Genomic DNA, 22425 nt, shown 5'->3' with positions numbered 1-22425 from the left:
TAGAATGCTATCAATCTCTCATTTTAAAATGTGAATGAAAAAAGTTTCGAATATTAGGTGAAAAATCCAACTTGAATTGGGTCAGAAAATTTTAGAATAATATTAAAATTCAGTAAAGTTCTCTTTATGGATTATGTTATTTGCACTTAAAAGCCTTTCCCTTTTGTCAAGGACTCTGCTAGTCTAGCTGAGATACAATATGCAGTTGATTGAATAGTTATCATTGGATTAACACCAACTGCAGTAGGGAGAACACTTCCATCACACACAAAAAGCCCCTTGGCTTCCCAACATTCCCCATTTTCATCAACTGCACCTTCTTCCTCGTTCCTGCCCATTCGACAACTGCCCATTTGGTGAGCAGAGCAATAGATTGTCCAGCATTCTGAACGAGAACGTGGCCCTCCGACTGCAGTAACCATGTCAAGAAATTCTTCCAAATCATCATTATTGGTCCCTTTGCACATAATTCTCTGGCCATCACTCCTAAAAGTGCCTACCTCAACTGCTCCCGCCCCAGTAAGAATTCTTAATGCCTGCCTCAATCCTGTCTTAAGATTCTCCTTGTCAAGTTCACTCATCCTATACTCTATTATTCCTGGTTTTTTCACTTCCCCTGAACCTTGATCTCTGGCTAATGCGAATAGAACAGCTGTTCTGCCATATTTTGTCATCCTTTCCCTTATGTAATCTCTCGAGACCCAAGGGATTAGCGAGGCAAATGATGCAGGTCCAAGTGCTGCAGATTCAACTATAGCTTGCGTGCTTGACTCTTTAGATACCACTTTATGTACAGAAGTGATGATTCCTCCCTCGAAGCTTTTACCCTTCAATTCAACCAAAGAATCAGGAAAATATCCCCAAACAAAGGAAACGGGGTGAAGGTGAAGATTCCTTCCGATGTTCTTGTTCTCCAAACCACTTGATATTAACAAAGGTGGAGTCAAGAGAGAACCACAAGCTGAAATTGTCACTCTTGCCTCGATGTGAAGCTTCTTTATGATTTTCTTACTCTCAGAGCTCGCGATAACTCCAAGGCATCGTTTTCTAACGGTTCCACTATTGTCACTTGCCAGTACGAAAGTCTCTGCCTTGCATCCAGATAAGATAACTGCACCCTTCTTGACTGCATCAATGAGCCAAGTTGAATCAGTACCCTTTTTATCCCCTTTTCTGCAGCCATAACCACAAGAACCACAGTAATGATTCTCTGAAGAATTTCTTGGCACTGACTCAACTTTGAGGCCAAGATTTTCACACCCTTTTCTAAGTACTTGGTTTTGAAACCCTTCTTCTGCACAATTCTGCGTGACACCAATCTTCTCACATACAAAATCCATGGCGGATTGATATTCAAGTGTACTGAAGAGAGGAATCTTGTTCTTTGACCATTCTTTGAGAACATGATCAGGAGTTCTTATACAGGCAGACCAATTTATACTCGAACCCCCACCAACCGTTGATCCTGCCATGACCATAATTTTCCCATCTTGAGTTGTTAGCATTCCACCCGATTCATATAATTCGGCCAAGGATGGCCCTTCAAGACCTGAGTAATCTTCTGGAACAAAGTAGTGGCCTTTCTCAAGAACGATAACTTTCTGACCCGAGTTTGCAAGAACGGAAGCGGCAACCCCTCCTCCACAGCCAGATCCAACAATCACCACATCACATTTGATCTTGAATGAATCGGCATTCAGGTCATCAACAACTTGTATTCCTTTTTGGATGAGGGATTCTTTTAGTGAAGATTCGTCGTTATTCATAATTTCCACGATACCCTTTTCAAGTGGCCTTTCCTTCTTGTTTTCTCTGAAATTTTCAATTGCTTCTACTTCATATCCAATTGCTTCCCAAGCTGGATTTTTCAAATTTTCATCGGTCTGTAACGTATTTATTTTTATGCAAGAAAAAATTAAATTCAGTAATAAATTCAAAATGTACCAATGGTGGATAAGAGATCCTTCTAACTCATCTTACATAAAACTCAAATTAACACCCAATTTGATGTCTATTCTCTACGTGAATTGATTACATATTCCTTGATTTAATATAATATAGGTTGCAGTTCGATTAGTGAAGAACTAAACACAATTCTTTGAGGTCTTTGTTCAGTCATGCCGGCAGTGCAATCCAATATTTGATTCTCTCTTTATCTCGTTCATATTCCAAAAAAAAAAAATCTGCTTGTTTCTTCTTTCCAGGATTCAGGTTATTATCTCTTTTCAGTTCACAAGTTTGGATTCTCCCAATATTCACGTGCATGTACCAGACAAATAATTTGGGACCACCTTTCATAATCCTGAGTTCTTGGAAGATAATTTCTAACAAATCAAGAACATAAGCAACAGCGGAATCAAAACAGGGAACGAGTTTTACCCAAGAGAAGAACACGAAGAGGCAGACAATTTTTAGCAGCAGGAAGGATATTTTCAGAGGAATCAGAAAAGTTTCTTTGGACCATCTCTGAAGCACAATTTCTCTCTTGTCCAAAGACAATTCAGAGAAGTTGCGCACAAATGGCCATTTCCAATCAATACAGATACGCCCACAGAGCACAAATGTTCCCAATCTGCTCGACAGAAACTTTAAAACCAAGCCCACGATGAACACAGCTTTAGGCATCCCTCTCTTCACCAGCAACTCCGCTATCTATAAACGAAAAATCGCTAAAAATAACTGTAACAAATGCAAGAAAAATAAATCATCTGTAAAATGTTCCACATCTACTACTTTACCTCTGATTCAAAAGACAAAAAATGGTGCCTCACTAGTCAATTATCGGGTTCTAATTATCCAAGGAGCAGAAAGAAGGTTCTTTGTCTGGGCCAATTCAACTGCTAACCATTTCACATGATTACTAAAATAAAATATCTCAAAACAACCAAATCTTGTGGTTCATTGAATACCAGAGAGTTGGTCTTTAATTTCTAGAGATCCATCGTAGTCCAGTCCCACAAACAATATTTATATCCTTTGTTTCATTATAATAACTGATCCGAAACCTATTGATTGAGGCTCATTTAAACACATGCGCACAAATGACACAAACTAGAACAACAAAAGGGGTGCAAGAAAAGAAGAGGGATTTCATTTAGTTGACCTCATGCGGGCCTGAAGTTCGGCAGAAGTCGGTGACGTAATCATCAACTTTGGGGAGGGGAGGAATGAGTGTTTGACAGATGGCAGAGAGTGATTGGATCTGAGATGAGGAGAAGCCATGGCTGTAGCTTGAGCACTCCTCCTCCCTTCTGCTTCCTCCCTTCAACAAGGGATGAGGCTTTAACCCTCCCATCTTCATACCTTGTTCACGATGTCTTCTGTCCTCTCTCTCAATCTTATACAGACCAAAACACACGCCCATATATATATATATATATATATATATATATATATATATATATATATATATATATATATATATATATATATATATAGATATAGATATTTGTATGTATATATGTTTATTTGCAGAAAGAGTATTATTATTTTAATATATATTACCTGTCATTCTCGTGATGCACAAAAATATTTTCATGGGAAAATAATTATTCAACAAAATTCCGATACTTAATATTTCCTTATATATATATATATATATATATATATATATATATATATATATATATATAATCTAATGTTTACATTTTGTAATATATACATAGAAGATATTTATAGAGTTAATCTAATGTTTACATTTTGTAATATATAGAAGATATACAAAATGTAAACATTAGATTAACTAATATATTATATATATATATATATATATATATATATATATATATATGCAAACAAATAATCATTTTTATTAAATAATACGACAAAATCTATTTTGAATTTATGTAGCCAATTTATAATTAATATTGCTATCTCTTGGTATATTATGCGTAAAAAAATATAAAATTAATTAAAACAAATAATTACATAGACGATTTATGTATGATTTTGGTTTTTATAGCAAGTTTTTGTCTGCGAGATTATATGATCATTTGAAGATAAGATTTAGATAAAATTTAAATAAATTTGTATATTGATAATTTAATATTGAGTAGGTATCATGTGAGACAGTCTCATGAATCTTTATCTGTGAGACAATCATCATTACCGATATTCACAATAAAAAGTAAAACTCTTAGTATAAAAAGTAATAATTTTTCATGAATTACCCAACTAAAAGATTTGTCTCACAAAATACGACATGTGAGATCGTCTCACACAAATTTTTGCTTTTAACATTTAATAAAAAGACTTCATTCCCCCGTTAATGATCATAACCCCGCAATGATCATAATTACTAATACAACTTAATAATTAAAACCATGCATAATTCTGTAGCATATCTCGGGATTGATCTATGCTATATTCGGAGATAATTTCTCATATTCTAATATAATATCATTAAATTATACAAGTTCTTCGCTACAGCATATGGCAGAACAACATCTGAGATTTACTAATTCTTTATACTTGAATCCAAAAACAATTCGTTTCTGTTATACCAGATTATGCAAGAACCAACTAACAATAAGAAAATCAATGCAACAAAGAAAACAAACACAGAGTTACATCCACTCGATCAGAAATCGTTCCACCAAGAAACCAAGATGGAAATTCAATTTTCTCGAACTTTGCATAAAAAATTTTACGTAAAGAACTTTATAAACCTTTCGCATCAAATAGTTACTCTAATTCCCTAAACTTTGTGGAACTAAAATGACTACCTAGGCCAAAATTTACTTGTAACAGAAACAAAACCTCTAAATACATACACATATTTTAGTAAACTACACCCACCCCTTTATTTAAAATCGAATAGAACTCGATCTCAAGCTCGACTTTTGTAGAGTGGATCCGGTATCATGGCCGGGATCCATGTATGGATTAGTACACACACCACCGTCACAGGTGGTGGCTTTGGATTTTGATCGAGACGACGTACTACCAGAATCAGTAACCGATTCCTTGGACTTATTCATCCTACGTGATTTCTTCGGAACATCTTGGAGAGTATGTGGGGCCGAATTTGTAGATTCTTTTGCATGTCGATTCGACGACTTGGTGTTGCTGCTGCTGCTATTGCTTTTGTTGTCCAACGGATCCTTGGATTGATGATTTCTTCTAGATTGTCTCGACTTGGTTGAGGAATCTTTCTTCCTAGGAGAATCATTTGTGTTGTCTGTTGAGGAAATGTGCTTGGAGAATTTTGGAAAGTCAGGGGGATCCCTCGATTCAGAATTTGTTTCCCTTTTGCCGCTTCTTGAATCTATTAAACAAATGAAATTGTTTCATACATATCCATTACAAGATTATACGTGTATAGAATATTTTAAATTATATAACAACTCAAACATTATATCCCGGATAAGATAAATGTTCTGGTAATAGTAAGACAACCGCAAGCAAGCACATGAACTCGCAATATTCTTCATGCAAAACGTTCAGAAAGAAATCTAATAATTTGTTGCGTGCGTAAACAATGAATATAAGGATTTAACCTTGAGAAACCCATTTGATTTCAGAGTCCTCTCCAAGATCTTCCGGAGGTCCTAAAGGTGCTGATTGGAATACCGATCCTGACTTAAACTCTTGCATCTGCACAATTTCAATAACAAAATTTTCTCAATTTACACATCTACCATAATTATTTCTCTCAGACACATATCCAACATATATATATATATATATATATATATATATATATATATATATATATATCTGTGTGTGTGTGTGTTGGATGGAAAATAATTATGTATACCCACCCAGCTTGGTGGATCATTAGTGGATGGTCCATCCGATCCTATATGAGCTACATGTTTTACATCTGTGGGTAACCCAATCTGCATTTCCTTTATATATATATATATCTGTGTGTGTGTGTGTTGGATGGAAAATAATTATGTATACCCACCCAGCTTGGTGGATCATTAGTGGATGGTCCATCCGATCCTATATGAGCTACATGTTTTACATCTGTGGGTAACCCTATCTGCATTTCCTTTTCTTTTTCTTCTTCTGCATCAAAAAATTAAATAAAGAAAAAATCTTAGAATCCCTCCAAATTTGAAGCATAAACACAGTGGATGGATCCTAATATCTATGGATATACGGCACGAAATGTAACGACAAAAAGGGTACTCACCGAATATCTGAGAAATATATTTGAGACTTTTCAAAAGACCTTTCATTTTCGTTGTCATCTATATATCTACTTTATAGATCAAGAAACATGACCATAAATATACTTGAAACAAAAAAAGAAAAAATAACTATGAAAAATAGGAAAATCGATGCTCATAATCCATCAACTTAAATTCGAAAGAAGATAATGGATTCTTGAAAGTTGAAGAAAGGAGCTAGGTTGAAATTAAACGAGATTCAAGAATCCAAAAGCAAGTTATGCAAGAACAAAATGAAATCTAAAAATAAAAGACAAAAAGTAACCCTTAACTAAGACCATCGAAAATTTAGGTTGGATCAACGTATTCCAGGAAAATTTAAAGAATAAAGGCTAAGTTTAGTAATGTGACATTAATTTAAGAAACAAAAGCACACTTTTCCGCAATTATTTTTGTCCATTTTCACGAATCCCCACATTGTGGGATCGAATATCGGGTAAAATTCATATACATCCCTCACATTTTAATTCAATTTCAAAATCATCTTGACATTTCATGTTACTTCAATGTCATTTTAGCTTATTTGAATAATGTAAAAATTGCAATTATTTTTTACGATTCCATAAAAACATGATAATATTGATAAATTAAATAATTATATAAATAAATTAATATACTAGTAATAGTATGATACAATTTTAACTTAAATAATAAAAAATCATCCATAACCTTTCAAATCACTTTATTATTATCCATGGTTCCTCTTTTCGGTTAAAATTCCGACGAATTAGTTGTATTTTTTAGTTGTTTCCTTTTGTCATTTTTGAACAATGTGAAAACTACAAATATTCTGTAGTTTGGAAGAATAACTTTGGTCAAGAATATTTGGAAGAATAACTTTGGTTAAACTTTATTTTTTTAAAAATATCATCTCCAAATATATTTGTGTGTTTTCAAATACATATGAGAATGTCATTTTTTTAAATGTTCGATCAAGATTATTTTGCTCACCATCTCGTTCGAAAATAGGTTATTGAAAAAACTCATCACCCCTTGTAATCGAAAAAAACCTCGCACCATTGTGATTGATTTTCAAACAAAACCTTCCAATGAATTTTAAAAAGGATACTTTTAGATTTCAAACTAAATTTTGTTTTCAATTTATGCTTATTATAAAAAATATATAATTTCAATTATGTTTTATGGGACGCTATCAGCACTAATAAAAAATATATATTTTTAAAATACATAATTTATAACTTTATTGTAATAAAAAAAAGGAGTTGAGTAGGGATGGCAATTTCCTCCGAACCCGTTGGAGGATCCGATACCCGACCCGAATAGAAGAGGGTATGGAGGGATTTTTAGACCCGATTAAATAATTGGGTAATCGGGTATGGGGATTTTCGGGTTTGGGTATGGAGGCGGATTTGATATAATCCGACCCACGCCATACCCGAATACCCGTTTAAATTAATATATAAATATATATATATATATGTATGTATGTATATATGTATTATATATAGTAATTATATTTATTTATATTAAAGATTCATTTTCTAAAATCCAAGTAAATCGATACTTTTTCTTTTCATTTTATATATATATATATATATAAAATGAATATATATATATATATATGTATATATATAGTATATATATAAAATGAATATAAAATGAATATATATATATATATATATATGTATATATATATAGTAATTATATTTATTTATATTAAAGATTCATTTTCTCAAATCCAAAGTAAATCGATACTTTTTCTTTTATCTTCCCTTTCACTTTCACTTTTACGTTTCAAGGTTTTACCGCTCTTTTATTTTTCATTCAATTTCTCATCTTCTTCATTGGTAAGTTTATTCCATGTTTGACTTTATTTATTTTTATTAAATTGCATACTTTTGTTCAACTAATATAAACTATTTTTAATATTTTGTTATTTTTTTATAAAGTTTACTTTGCACATTTTTATCAATAATAATTTTTCTTATTGTTCATTTAAATAATTTAAATATTCATAACTTCATTGAAAAAATTTAAATTTGAAAAAATTCAATTGTATATGATAATAGGGTATTTGGGTAGGGTATGGGTATTCGATAATCCGATGGGTATGGGGATGAGGATGAAATTCAATACCCGATGGGTATGGGGATGGGTATGAGGATGAATTTAGTAAATGGGTATGGGGATGGATGTATCAAATCCGACCCATACCCTACCCATTGCCATCCCTAGAGTTGAGAGTTAATTTTTTAGCAGCCATTTATTTATTTCCGTTTGATGAATTATTTTCCAATGGGAAACTTTTGGGCCACAGCAGTAAAGGAGACTTTATAAAAGCTAAAATTAACACCATCAGAAATTCTAGCCCAACACTGCCCAATAACAATCCAGCAATTTGACTTTGGGCCAGATCAGGCCCACATACAAAACCCTAGCACTATAAACCTTCGATCTCAGCAGCTTGCGTCTTCTTCGGCAGCAGCATAATCGCAGCAGAGAATGGTGAGCTACAGACAATGTGTTTTGCTCTTTATCTTCAGATGATTTTACAAATTTGTAAGATTTTGTGTTTTCGGGATGATTTGATGTAGATTTTGTTTCGTTTGTAGCCGTTCAAGAGGTATGTGGAGATTGGAAGGGTGGCGCTTGTCAATTACGGAAAGGACTATGGAAGACTGGTTGTCATTGTTGATGTCATCGACCAAAACCGGGTATGTTCGGTTCTGTTGCCTCCCGGGACTTTGATTTCATGCCCATTGAGGTTGTTCGTTTCCTCCTGGGTATTATGTTTAGTTTGTGGATTTCAGTTTTGCTTTATTGGCGTTGTAGAAGATTTTCTTTGTGCGTAGTACTATTGGGGATTTAAATTAATATTTTTACTTAATTCGTGGCTTGTTCTTTTGTTCTTATTATGGGTTTATTTGTGTTGGTTGCTATTATATTCGTTTGTAACTTCTCTGTATATGTGCAATGTTTAGTATTGAAAATACTTGAAGTAGAAGTTCATTGAATCTGGTGATTTTGTGTCTTCTTCTTGAATGGAATATTGGGTTTTAAATCTCTTGTTCCTCAGTAAACGCATTGATCAGCCTGTTGGCTGATAACTTAACAATTCACAGTTGCTAGTTTTGGCTTACATACACAAATTGTTTTATAGGATGGCTCAAAGCGTGTGTTTTGGTGGAAGGATCATGGACCTGCAAGTGTTTTGAAATCTGTGATAACAAATCCATAGAAAGTCTGGATAAATACAAATTTAGTTATAATTTCTGATATTTTTTGAGATATCGTTTAATCATTATGGACGAGTTTAAATCATGCATCAATCTATAATTGTCCTTTTTTCAACCAAATCTAAATAATTTGCCTAATGTCAGGCCCTTGTTGATGCTCCTGACATGGTCCGAGGCCAAATGAACTTTAAGAGGCTGTCTCTCACAGACATAAAGATCGACATCAAAAGGTTGCCGAAGAAGAAGACTCTTGTTGCGGCTATGGAGGCTGCAGGTGGCTAAACAAATTCACAATCACTACTCATAGATCTCCTTGATAGAGCAATTGATGTTTGAATCTTGTTTTGACTCATTTTGCAGATGTAAAGAACAAATGGGAGAGCAGTTCATGGGGGAGAAAATTGATTGTCCAGAAGAGAAGATCTGCCCTTAATGATTTCGATAGGTTCAAGTTAATGCTTGCAAAAATAAAGGTTTGTTATGTGGTCCCGTATATATTTTTCATGGCTTAACACATGATAGTTGATAAAATCCATACGCCAATTACTACCTTGAAGCTGCATCTGTTAACACTTCATTAATAGTTTCACCGACTTTTCAGCCTTCAGTAAACTGGTTTTCATATTTCTTTTTATGACTTGGACTTCAATGACGCTTGTTTGTTTCTGATTGCAGAGGGCTGGTGTTGTTAGGCAGGAGCTCGCCAAGCTTAAGAAAGAGGTTGCAGCCTGAATTATATTTTTTAATATTTAAGATTTTTCTGTAGAATTTTGAAAGATGTATCAGTTTATTCACCCGGATTCACATGTCCTATTATATTACCAAACAAAAAAGTTATGTTTTGCTTACATCGTCATTTGAACCATTTGAAATTCAATCTCTTTGTAAACTAATAACTTTTGGCAGATGAGTGGACTTGTGTTGTATTCAAGTAATGATTTGTTCCAAATCTTTATTGTATATTTTCTCTATTGCATTGAACTTAAAGCTTAGATCTATGTGACGGTAATTAGATCATAGTTATATTATTGGAATATTGGTTCGAAGCGTAAGTTGAGACACATCTTATAGAAATGCTCCGACAAATGATATTTTAAAATTTAGATGTATGAAAAAAATCGTTACAGGGACATGTAATGTGAATTACAAGACATTGACTGTACGATTACACATGCTTTGTGTATTTGTACGAATTATTTATTGAAGTCGATTCGTGTTAACTAGTTCTATTTTATTTTTTCATGTATGTGTACGACCTTCTAATATATTTAGAAATGATATATCACAGTCCCATTCTACACGGGAAGATTACGCAAGATTGATTACAACAGAAACCGGTAATAAGACGTACATTTTCAGGGAGAACACTCGTACAACCCATTTAGTTGAAGAATATGGCAGCGGATTTATGCTCAAAATAAAAGAAAATTATGGCAGCGGATTTCTTTTTCTTCGGCATATGAACTTTTAACAATGGAAAAAAACAACCGTTGAAGGCGACTTTGGATTCGACTGAAGGCGGCTTTGGATTCGACGATTCTCTCCACTGTACCAAGATGAGTTTTTCCAATGTGTTTATGTCCTCACTCACGCACCCTAAAAAACTTTCCAGAGGGTTATCGATCTCATAATTGCCCCAAGTAAAACATGCTTAACTTTGACGTTCTTGTGTGACGAGCTCTCGAAAATAAAATGCATCTTCTTGATATGAGTAGTATTTATCAAATCTTTTAAGTACTCTTCAATTGCACAGTCTTATACCAGTTTTGGAATCCCTCTCATTCCGGTGTGAGATTAGTTCATTCATGTTTCCTTTGCCTAAAAACCTGTCAGGAGCCGCTCATTGTCTGTGCAACCTCATTGCACCTTCGGCCTCGTGTCTCACATGCCACCAACTTCCGCTTGGTTCGTCCCTGAACCATATCATACTAAGAAAGGTCGGCTTTAATACCAATTGTAACGCCCCGGATTCGACGACTGTCCCTGCTGTACCAAAACGAGTCTTTCCAGCGTGCTTATGTCTTCATTCACACGTATTCTAAGAAACTTCCCAATGGGTCATCCATCCCATAATTGCCCCAAGTTAAGCATGCTTAACTTTGGAGTTCTTATGTGACGAGCTCCCCAAAAAAAAGTGTACCTAACACTCCTCAACTGCACAGTCTTATACCTGAACATTTTTGGAATCCTTCTCATTCTGGTATGAGATCGGTTCATTCATGTTCCGTTCGTCTAGAAGCCTGCCAGGAACCGCTCATTGTCCGTGCAACCTCATTGCACTGACGATCACCCCCCGTCCTCTTCGGCCCCGGGCCTCACACTTTTCAAGTACAAAATTCAAGCATATAAATCGATCCAGGAAGATGCTTCTAAGAATTCGCTGGTGTAAATAATATGCTCAACCAGGATGGCACTATGTATATTTCACATGGTGAGTGACCTGGAGGCACTTACAAGCTGCTTACGACACTACATGAGGGGTTTTATGCCTGAATTTATGAAGGAGGTGTTGAGTTCAGCTACATGGAAGGCAAGCAAAGTTAACAAATTATTCACTATAACTAAAGAACAACTATAAAAAAAACGTTCAAACATTCCAGTCGTTTTAAAGTTCTAATTTTTTCTAAAAAAAATTTTGGGCTTGAGTTGCTTGATACGGATACTTGTCGAGGTCCCAGAACAATAATTGGATAATAGATATTCAACTCGTGTTCCAGAAAAAAAAAAAAACTTGTGAAGTCGAATCAAGTTCAAATATATCACTAACCAAGCTCGACTTGGTTCACGTGCTCCCGTAGACGTAAGATACGTGATAGTGCGAAAGAGGCATACACACAAATACTATTGAGTCAGAGCATAATTTCTTATTCGAGAATGAGTAAAGAACAATACCACATCCTTGGATAAAGGCATATCTTCTGATCTGTGTCTTGATTGTTCGGCATGTCAACCTGATCCCGAAGCATTCCTTTCAGAGAAAGCTTCAACTGCACCTGAAAACCGATCTCGAATATTTTGCCCCACCGCACCATATTCAGTATAAACATATAATAAACTTCACTAACTCCTGAACAATCCATACATCTAATGAATGAGGGAATTGGGTGGAAGAGACATATACCTGTTGTTTTTCCTGGCCTTTCACCAGACGTTCCGGCCATTGAATTGCCAGAGGGATTCTGAAAGCAAATTTCACGAATTAAAGAATTTACACAATCAAGAAGATGCAAAAAAAGTAAGAATATGAAAGCACTCACTCTTGCTCGGGAACTCACACCGATCTGAGGATATTTTACTATCGTACAATCAAACACACAGTCAATTGGTAACCTACATGTTTGAAATGTGAAAATGCAAATTCTTGAGTTGATACTTCACATATGAAGAGCATACTAAACATTTTGATTACCAAGAAATCCCAGGAGAGCAGACAAATTGGAAACTATGTAAAGAGGAGTATTGGTTACAGTTTTCATCACCTTCACGAATAAATATGTCCCGGAAAAGCCTTTTCAAATAAGGATAGTTTAGTTTGTTTTCAAATCTTAGTCACCGGCATTAATGAAAATATGATTCAAACTCTGAAGGATACAATTTGCACAGTACCTGTAATAATTGTCAATCACGTTAGCTACTGATGATTCAACCTCCAAATAAACCAGCAAACAAACCCAAGAAGGTCATGTTTGTTGACAATAAGAACTCGGACCTAATAGCATTTGGGTTTGAGGGAATATATTAGCACGGTAAACCAAAATATTTTTTCCTTGAAAACTCAGTCAATAAAAACAGGCTGGAGACAAATTTTCATCATAATACACATGAATCCACATATCAAGTTAGTTTTTTGTCCATCAACAAAATACTGAGGTGGTGAAATTGACTCGTCTACCTCAGCCTGAGTTCAATTGTATTGTAGCATGAGTCAGCTTCCAAGGCATACAGGGCATGCAAACAAATTGAGAAAGGTAACTGCTATTCTTAAATTTTCAATCTTTGAGTACAATTTGGAAAACAATCCAGACAAAAAAATGCAAACGGTTCACATTTCAGCACCTCTAGAGGAGTCAACATTTTCTTTTCACTTATCTTGTAGTATTTCTGCTTTTTGGTGAGAGCTTTAAGGCCCTGCCATGAAAGGCTGGAAAAAATCGTTCAGTAGGCATGGGATATAATCATACAAAGCTAGGAAAAACAGGAACTACACATGGTTCGAATCCAACATATCTAACCAACCTTCCTCTCAGAAAATACATAAGGACATAACCAAGAGATTCAATAATCACTTGCTTTGTTCTGCCAGCATAGATAAATAAAAAACACTAAAAGGAAAATTATACTGCAACTCCCTCCTAGAAAGCCCCTACTTAAAAGGATGTAAAACACAGAATAATATGATAACATCATTAACAACTTCAAGGTGTGTTGACACTGGCATAGCGAGCAGTGCCGGTGAGATTCTTGCTTTCTCTGAAACACTATGTCAAAAAGTTTCACTAAATATTTGTGTCCAAGCTAAGCTAAACTGAACTGACTGGTATCTAAATTTTAAGAGAGGAAAAACTGATGCATTTCTGATATTTCGATCATATAGGGATCCTTGATTAAATAGCGGATAGCGATCGAACATCATTACTTCAAAAGTCACCTTGATAACAACACAGATTAGATTATATACAGACGGAATCATTTTTCTAGCTTAACAACCAAAAGTCCATTTTGTAAACAAATTTGAGCAGTTCACTCATGCTTAAAGACCAAACCCTAGAGTTTGCCTATTGGAAAGCCATTGATGTAGCCAGCTCGCATGCTTTCATAAACCCCTAACTGCATTCTCTCGCATCTTTAGATTATGGATGTGAAATGCAAAATCAGTTCACGCCAAGAAAGTCAACAATGATTAATATTTTAGAATACATTTGAAATTTTTAGGGCAGAAAACAGATTGATATGGTTATTCTAGAACTACCTATACAAGAATAGTTACTTTTATTTCCACGTATTCTTAATTTGGGCTAACATATTTACATCTTTGGTTGACATAAGGTACCTAACACGTATTACTGCTGATATGAGATGAGTGATTGAAAACGTTAGGTACATGAATCCGCTTATTTTTATACAATTTTCTCCACATCCCCAAATTGTTCATAACAAATCCATTCCATGTTTTTCTAAATTTTCTAACAAGCCAGTTAGGGTACAAGTGGAATTGCTTAATAACAATATATGAGAAAATATTCTAGTTCCTTTTATGAATCACAATTCACCATACATGGGAAAAATACACTACGCTTATGGGTCAGGAGATCCCTATATTTTTTGGCAAAACCAAAGTCAATAACATAAAAACCTGCAATAAATACCTCAAGCATCACTGAAACTGATGCTAAAACCCTGAAAAAAAACATCCATTAAAACAGTTATATTTTAAAACCAAAGGGTACATGTCAAAAGTTTCAATTTGAGAAAAGTCCAACTGTTAGTAATTCAATAAACATGAAAACTCCTAGCAAAGAAACAAAAATTTAATATCCTTAATACACACCGTACATAAAAGAAATTTCACCACAACAACATAATACAACTAGCCGGTTGCCGTTGTGAAAGTATCTCTGAGATGCATTATCTTTCTCTCATTTTCACACGTGATAAATGGTCATTTTTAATCTTTTCAATCAAGTCTGATGTTCCAAACAGATAAACAACACATGGAGCAGAGAACAATAGTCAAACTCTGCTAGAAGAAAAAACATCATGTGGCATTGTATTCTAATGCATTTTTTGTGAAAACAAAAATGTAACATTCTACCAGAAGGTTGACGAACTTTTCCACATTACATAAGAAAAAAATCGAAACCCAGAAATTTTAGAAGACAATGCTCATCAATTTGAACAATAATGTTGTTATAATAAGAAGCGTATCCAAGTACAAGTGCGAACCCTGAGAATGAAAGAGCAGCATACATGATTCGCTTTGCACCCCAACCCATCAAAAATGCAAGGCTTTATATTACGGTGAAGTAATCCTCTAGAATGCATCTATTCGGCTCTATTAATCTGAATGTATATCATAGAATGTTATCATGACTACTGGTTGTACTTACAATCATAACCTTGATCGTCGACTTAAAAAATCCCAACTGCTTACCAATTGATCGGCTAGCATTAATACTGTTTTCAGGGAAAACTTCCTACTACAATAGTCAAAGATGAAGACGAGTAGAAGTTCCAGTCCTCATGAAAGCTTAAAAGATTGCAGCAACTGTCCCAACTTCATAAAATTGCTCTCCATCACCCCAACACCAAAACAGGACCCACCATAAGAAATTTAAAAACTGCTCCTTCTGCGGAAAATCGGAAGTTAACTAAAACTTCCCTCGAGATTGTACAGCCAAAAACAGTTTTTCTTTTAAACAATAATAATTTTAAAAACAAACGGAATAAGGTAGAATTGGTGGTAATGTAAAATCAAGTTAAAAAGCCATTCGAGATGGCAGACGGTGGAGGTCAGCGATCCCGAATGATGGAACATGCAGTACACTGGCCTCTAGGCTTTTCTTCCTGATCCTCTATGGTATTGATGAGGATTTGTTTGTTGATGATAATCAACCTTTTTTACATTAGAAAATATGTAGTGATTAACTTGTACCGCCACATATAGCCATTATATGTATGCTTCAATTTGGGATGCGGTACACACGAGGCAACGTACATGAATGAGTTCATTAGATGCAAGGAACAAACTTTGTTAATAAATAATTTGTTTCATTAGTGAAAAAATATAATATTACTCTTTATCATCCTTAAACAAATAAACAAGTCAAACTATCCAACATGAAAATAAAAGTAAAATTTGAAATTTATCATTTATTTTTTAGTGTGGAACGTCAAAAAGCACCGGTCGACACTGAGCATGTCGTGTTTGCCTATGGCAATGGCGGACACTTCATCCTTTACTTTTACTTTAATATGATGTCTTTTTAAAACAAAAATTAAATAACGCATGGTCCGGCATTGCTAAAGGCATACCCTGAAATGTACTGCATGGTCCACCATTCATGATGGTGGACGTGCATTGTCCCCCATCCCGAGTGACGTTTTAGCATATTTTTCACATCACCCAACATTTTACTTATTACGATAATTAGTTTCTATTTTTAATTATTAAAAGACCCGCCAAAAAGATATCAAGCTAAAAAAAAATTACTCGATTCCATATTTACTAAAATATGTGAAAGCTACAAGAATAACACCACAACGTTGCAGAACATCATTCCATTAAAGTCTAATAATAATAACTAGGCCAAATATCACGGTCTCCTACCATGCATCTTAGCCAACTTAACTGACATAATGTTTAAAATCTGTGGGTTTGTAAGAAAGAGTAAGAGAAAGAAAGCCTACTTCCTCATTGTAGAAGCATATAAATTTTGGACTCATAGTGAAGTTGTGGATGCTTCGTCAACACAAATTCCTGGCAACAACGGTATTACCAAAAGAGAAAACATGTTATAATATTTTAATAAACAACTAACGTCATTCGAATACTTTCAAGTTTTATCCATAGAACAACTTGCAGCTTCTCAACAAAGCTCTGGATGAACTCTAGTTCGGGAGTGACTAACAAATCATTAGGAAAAGAGCCTTCATACAATCTCATAAATTCATAGAGGGAAACGAAAATTTGTTATAAGTTGGTATCAGAATGTCAAGTCACACAAGTTCATGCTTAACAATTACAAATCTTTACATATATCATTAACACAGTGATATTCACTATTACATGTAATTGATTTGTTCCAAATTTGGTCTAACAAAGAGGACATTCAAAAGGAAGAAGGCAAAATAATCAAAAAGACATACCAGCTTGACAGCTACTTCTTCTCCATTTTCTAAGTTAACATCTAGAATAATTATGCAAATAAAATTGTTAGAACCTATAGATAAGAAACACAAAATCAAGCAACCACATAAAGTTCACTTTGATATGAGATGAGTGATTGAAAACGTTAAGTACACGAATCCGTTTATTTTTATACAATTTTCTCCACATCCCCAAATTGTTCATAACAAATCAATTCCATGTTTTTCTAAATTTTCTAACAAGCCAGTTAGGGTACAAGTGGAATTGCTTAATAACAATATATGAGAAAATATTCTAGTTCCTTTTATGAATCACAATTCACCATACATGAAAAAAGTACCCTACGCTTATGGGTCAGGAGATCCCTATATTTTTTGGCAAAACCAAAGTCAATAACATAAACCTGCAATAAATACATCAAGAATCACTGAAACTGATGCTAAAACCCTGAAAAAAAAAACATCCATTAAAACAGTTATATTTTAAAACCAAAGGGTACATGTCAAAAGTTTCAATTTGAGAAAAGTCCAGCTGTTTGTAATTCAATAAACATGAAAACTCCTAGCAAAGAAACAAAAATTTAATATCCTTAATACACACTGTACATAAAAGAAATTTCACCACAACAAAATAATACAACTAGCCAGTTGCCGTTGTGAAAGTATCTCTGAGATGCATTATCTTTCTCTCATTTTCACACGTGATAAATGGTCATTTTTAATCTTTTCAGTCAAGTCTGATGTTCCAAACAGATAAACAACAAATGGAGCAGAGAACAATAGTCAAACTCTGCTAGAAGAAAAAACATCATGTGGCATTGTATTCTAATGCATTTTTTGTGAAAACAAAAATGTAACATTCTACCAGAAGGTTGCCGAACTTTTCCACATTACATAAGAAAGAAATCGAAACCCAGAAATTTTAGAAGACAATGCTCATTAATTTGGACAATAATGTTGTTATAATAAGAAGCGTATCCAAGCACAAGTGCGAACCCTGAGAATGAAAGAGCAGCATACATGATTCGCTTTGCACCCCAACCCATCAAAAAATTGTAAGGCTTTATATTACGGTGAAGTAATCCTCTAGAATGCATCTATTCGGCTCTATTAATCTGAATGTATATCATAGAATGTTATCATGACTACTGGTTGTACTTACAATCATAACCTTGATCGTCGACTTAAAAAATCCCAACTGCTTACCAATTGAGCGGCTAGCATTAATACTGTTTTCAGGGAAAACTTCCTACTACAATTGTAAAAAATGAAGACGAGTAGAAGTTCCAGTCCTCATGAAAGCTTAAAAGATTGCAGCAACTGTCCCAACTTCCTAAAATTGCTCTCCATCACCCCAACACCAAAACAGGACCCACCATAAGAAATTTCAAAACTGCTCCTTCTGCGGAAAATCGGAAGTTAACTAAAACTTCCCTCGAGATTGTACAGCCAAAAACAGTTTTTCTTTTAAACAATATAATTTTAAAAACAAACGGAATAAGGTAAAATTGGTGGTAATGTAAAATCAAGTTAAATAGCCATTCGAGATGGCAGACGGTGGAGGTCAGCGATCCCGAATGACGGAACATGCAGTACACTGGCCTTCAGCAATGGCCTCTAGGCTTCTCTTCTTGATCCTCTATGGTATTGATGAGGATTTGTTTGTTGATGATAATCAACCTTTTTTACATTAGAAAATATGTAGTGATTAACTTGTACCACCACATATAGCCATTATATGTATGCTTCAATTTGGGATGCGGTACACACGGGGCAATTAACATAAATGAGTTCATTAGATGCAAGGAACAAACTTTGTTAATAAATAATTTGTTTCATTAGTGAAAAAATATAATATTACTCATGAAGTTAATAACTTTATCATCCTTAAACAAATAAACAAGTCAAACTATCCAACATGAAAATAAAAGTAAAATTTGAAATTTAACATTTATTTTTTAGTGTTGAACGTCAAAAAGCACCCGGTCGACACTGAGCATGTCGTATTTTCCTATGGCAATGGCGGACACTTCATCTTTTACTTTCACTTTAATATGAAGTATTTTTAAAACAAAAATTAAAGTTTGCATGGTCCGGCATTGCTAAAGGCAGACCCTGCAATGTACTGCATGGTCCACCATTCATGATGGTGGACGTGCATTGTCCCCCATCCCGAGTGACGTTTTAGCATATTTTTCACATCACCCAACATTTTACTTATTCCCATAATTAGTTTCTATTTTTAATTATTAAAAAACCCGCCAAAAAGATATCAAGCTAAAAAAAAAATTACTCGAGTCCATATTTCCTAAAATATGTGAAAGCTACAAGAATAACACCACAACGTTGCAGAACATCATTCCATTAAAGTCTAATAATAATAACTAGGCCAAATATTATGGTCTCCTAGCATGCATCTTAGCCAACTTAACTGACATAATGTTTAAAATCTGGGGGTTTGTAAGACAGAGTAAGAGAAAGAAAGCCTACTTCCTCCTTGTAGAAGCATATAAATTTTGGACTCATAGTGAAGTTGTGGATGCTTCGTCTTCACAGATTCCTGGCAACAACGGTATTACCAAAAGAGAAAACATGTTATAATATTTTAATAAACAACTAACGTCATTCGAATACTTTCAAGTTTTATCCATAGAACAACTTGCAGCTTCTCAACATAATGCTGAAAGGAATTAAAACAAGCTCTGGATGAACTCTAGTTCGGGAGTGACTAACAAATCATTAGGAAAAGAGCCTTCATACAATCTCAGAAATTCATAGAGGGAAATGAAAATTTGTTATAAGTTGGTATCAGAATGTCAAGTCACACAAGTTCATGCGTAAAAATTACAAATCTTTACTGATATCATTAACACAGTGATATTCACTATTACATGTAATTGATTTGTTCCAAATTTGGTCTAACAAAGAGAACAGTCAAAAGGAAGAAGTCAAAATAATCAAAAACACATACCAGCTTGACAGCTACTTCTTCTCCATTTTCTAATTTAACATCTAGAATAAATATGCAAATAAAATTGTTAGAACCTATAGATAAGAAACACAAAATCAAGAGACCACATAAAGTTCACTTTTGTCATAATAACTTTATGTCACTTTTGTTAGAAGAATTAAGTACCTAAATAAAGTTCACCAAATGAACCACTGCCAATTTTCCTCTCAAGCTTAAATTTTCCACCCACAACATGGTCCATGGCATTTGGTTCAAACGATAAAAACCCAAATACCAACAATAAACTTATATAAAAGAGTTCACTCCAATTTTAACCTTGATCGGGATCTTAAACACCCAACTTTTCAAACGCATGGATAAAAATAACCAGAATCCGCCAAAATAATGCAAGAAAATGGAGAAACCAAGCCAAGGCAGTGGATGCAAGAAATCAGAGACAGAACGCACACCCTACACAAAAGCCCACAAATTCACGGATTCCATCAACGAAGCCGATGATAAAATCAATGAAGACGGGTCAAAAGTTAGAAAAGTTTCTCCGTTTCATCAAAGGGTCCAATAGTGGATCCAGAAATCAAAGTATTCAAGAAACAAGTTTCCCCCCTTTCCTCGAACTACATCCTTCAAGAACACAAACCCGGATGAGAAATCCAAATTCACATAGTCATAACCAATCCTCGACCATCTGTCAAAACAAAGAAAAAAACTCCCCTTTTCGGAAGTTTCATGTAAATCAAGAAACGATTATGACGATTCGTATAGAGCAGACAAGCGACCAATATTTAAGGAACTGGAGATGAAAAGGAGACGAAGGGAAGAAAAAATTCCAGGAGAGAAACAAATTGGTTTGGGAGAAAGAGGGAGAAGAAAAAGATCGATGATTGATTGAAGGTCACAGCTTTGTTTCTTTTAAGTTTTATTTTTCGTAATAATCGGTTTTCATCACAAATTTGGAGTTTACCGTTGGCGGTTGGAATATATAAGGCAGTCCTCTGCATAAGAAAGGAAACTTCTTGTTTTTTTAATAAGCAACATAAATTTTTATTATAATATATAATCATATTAAACCAATTCTTTCATATACCATTTTATTGAAGTTTTATAAAATTTATAAATTAATTTTTTTTTATTTTCTAATTGTAGATCTATAAGTAATTTAGTTTATTTGTATTTTAGTTATTTATTAAAATAGTCATAATTACTAATTTTAATTAATAATTGTATAAAATAACATATAGCGAGGATACTAGTGAAAATATTAAAGGAAAGTTTAATCTCATTATTTGATTAATATAGTTGTAAATCAATTTAGAAATTTGATAGAAGATATAAATTTGATTTAATCTCAACAATTGATTGAACCAACTCAAGTTGAATTTTGGTTTGTCTACATTGATATGTTGATCACTTATTTTTAAATGACAAAAACTTGTGTGAGACAGTCTCACGGGTCGTATTTTGTGAGACGAATCTCTTATTTGGGTCATCCATGAAAAATATTACTTTTTATGTTAAGAGTATTCCTTTTTATTGTGAATATCGATAGGATTGACCCATTTCACAGATAAATATTCGTAAGATCGTCTCACAAGAGATCTATTCTTATACAAATTAAGTTTTGCATATAACTTTTTGTAAGGTAAATTATAATATATGGAAAGGGATTTAAGAGAAATTTTATTTAACAATAGACTAAATAGATAGCGTGGAATGCTGTTAACACTAGATTCAACGTTCATACATCAACTTGTGTTTGCTTCGAGTTTAAAATAATTGTAGTTAAAAAATAAATATTTTGTCCTTATTTTCGATTTGTAATCTCATCGAACATGTGAATATTAAATAAATAAAATATTTAAACAATACAAAATATTTTATCTATTAACACATATTTAACATAGTTTTAATATTTTTTTGCATAACATAAATTCTGATATTCCAAGCAGTGACGGCTCCAAGGTAATGAAATGAACATGGTCTTCAAATAGACAGATCTTTTGAACCAGTGAGGCTCCACAAAATTAACAAGGTAGCGTTCGGAAGATGCATTTGATTTAAGTCGACGTTTTTGTTTTGTTTTGATAAAGAATTTGAAGATTAATCAAATTATACTTGTAGGATACGTCACGATTGCGTATACATATGTTTTAACATAAAAATTATGCGAGATATTCTATTTGGGTCAACCATAAAAAAAAAATAGTAAATATAG

The 22425-nt window shown here is 33.9% G+C and overlaps 4 protein-coding genes across 15 annotated transcripts; 1 reads left to right on the top strand and 3 right to left on the bottom strand.

Annotated features, from left to right (window-relative positions):
• Nucleotides 1–61: 61 nt before the first annotated feature.
• LOC140840224 (long-chain-alcohol oxidase FAO2-like) lies at nt 62–3358 on the bottom strand. Its single transcript, XM_073207452.1, has 3 exons — nt 3104–3358; nt 2380–2652; nt 62–1883 (listed from the first exon to the last, which is right to left on the bottom strand). Exons 1-3 carry the CDS (start codon nt 3299–3301, stop codon nt 147–149), a joined length of 2208 nt encoding a protein of 735 aa, XP_073063553.1. The 5' UTR covers nt 3302–3358; the 3' UTR covers nt 62–146.
• A 1441-nt stretch (nt 3359–4799) lies between these two features.
• LOC140840221 (CRIB domain-containing protein RIC6-like) lies at nt 4800–12400 on the bottom strand. Of its 2 annotated transcripts, none has more exons than XM_073207437.1 (4): nt 12269–12400; nt 5912–6015; nt 5499–5595; nt 4800–5266 (listed from the first exon to the last, which is right to left on the bottom strand). In XM_073207437.1, the coding sequence occupies exons 2-4, from the start codon at nt 5993–5995 to the stop codon at nt 4806–4808; spliced, it is 642 nt and encodes a 213-aa protein (XP_073063538.1). In that variant the 5' UTR covers nt 5996–6015; nt 12269–12400; the 3' UTR covers nt 4800–4805. The 2 variants fall into 2 exon arrangements, with proteins under 2 accessions (XP_073063538.1, XP_073063537.1); XM_073207436.1 differs by lacking the exon at nt 12269–12400 and adding an exon at nt 6143–6343.
• Nucleotides 8519–10325, top strand: LOC140840222 (large ribosomal subunit protein eL14z). Its single transcript, XM_073207438.1, has 5 exons — nt 8519–8645; nt 8753–8854; nt 9521–9650; nt 9737–9849; nt 10052–10325. The coding sequence occupies exons 1-5, from the start codon at nt 8643–8645 to the stop codon at nt 10106–10108; spliced, it is 405 nt and encodes a 134-aa protein (XP_073063539.1). The 5' UTR covers nt 8519–8642; the 3' UTR covers nt 10109–10325.
• On the bottom strand, nt 12269–21166 carry LOC140840223 (casein kinase 1-like protein 10). Of its 11 annotated transcripts, XM_073207447.1 has the most exons (11): nt 20379–21166; nt 20214–20254; nt 19733–19802; nt 17243–17283; nt 16784–16853; nt 13433–13517; nt 12969–12982; nt 12856–12884; nt 12634–12706; nt 12498–12555; nt 12269–12381 (listed from the first exon to the last, which is right to left on the bottom strand). In XM_073207447.1, the coding sequence occupies exons 1-5, from the start codon at nt 20452–20454 to the stop codon at nt 16788–16790; spliced, it is 294 nt and encodes a 97-aa protein (XP_073063548.1). In that variant the 5' UTR covers nt 20455–21166; the 3' UTR covers nt 12269–12381; nt 12498–12555; nt 12634–12706; nt 12856–12884; nt 12969–12982; nt 13433–13517; nt 16784–16787. The 11 variants fall into 11 exon arrangements, with proteins under 11 accessions (XP_073063548.1, XP_073063544.1, XP_073063547.1 ...); XM_073207443.1 differs by adding an exon at nt 14743–14773 and having other exon boundaries at nt 12856–13517; XM_073207446.1 differs by having other exon boundaries at nt 12856–13085.
• Between the last annotated feature and the right edge of the window lie 1259 nt (nt 21167–22425).

The sequence above is a fragment of the Primulina eburnea genome, chromosome 8 (assembly GCF_022965805.1).
Source record: "Primulina eburnea isolate SZY01 chromosome 8, ASM2296580v1, whole genome shotgun sequence".
NCBI classification, from domain to species: Eukaryota; Viridiplantae; Streptophyta; class Magnoliopsida; order Lamiales; family Gesneriaceae; genus Primulina; species Primulina eburnea.
This window is presented reverse-complemented; position numbering and strand designations above follow the sequence as displayed.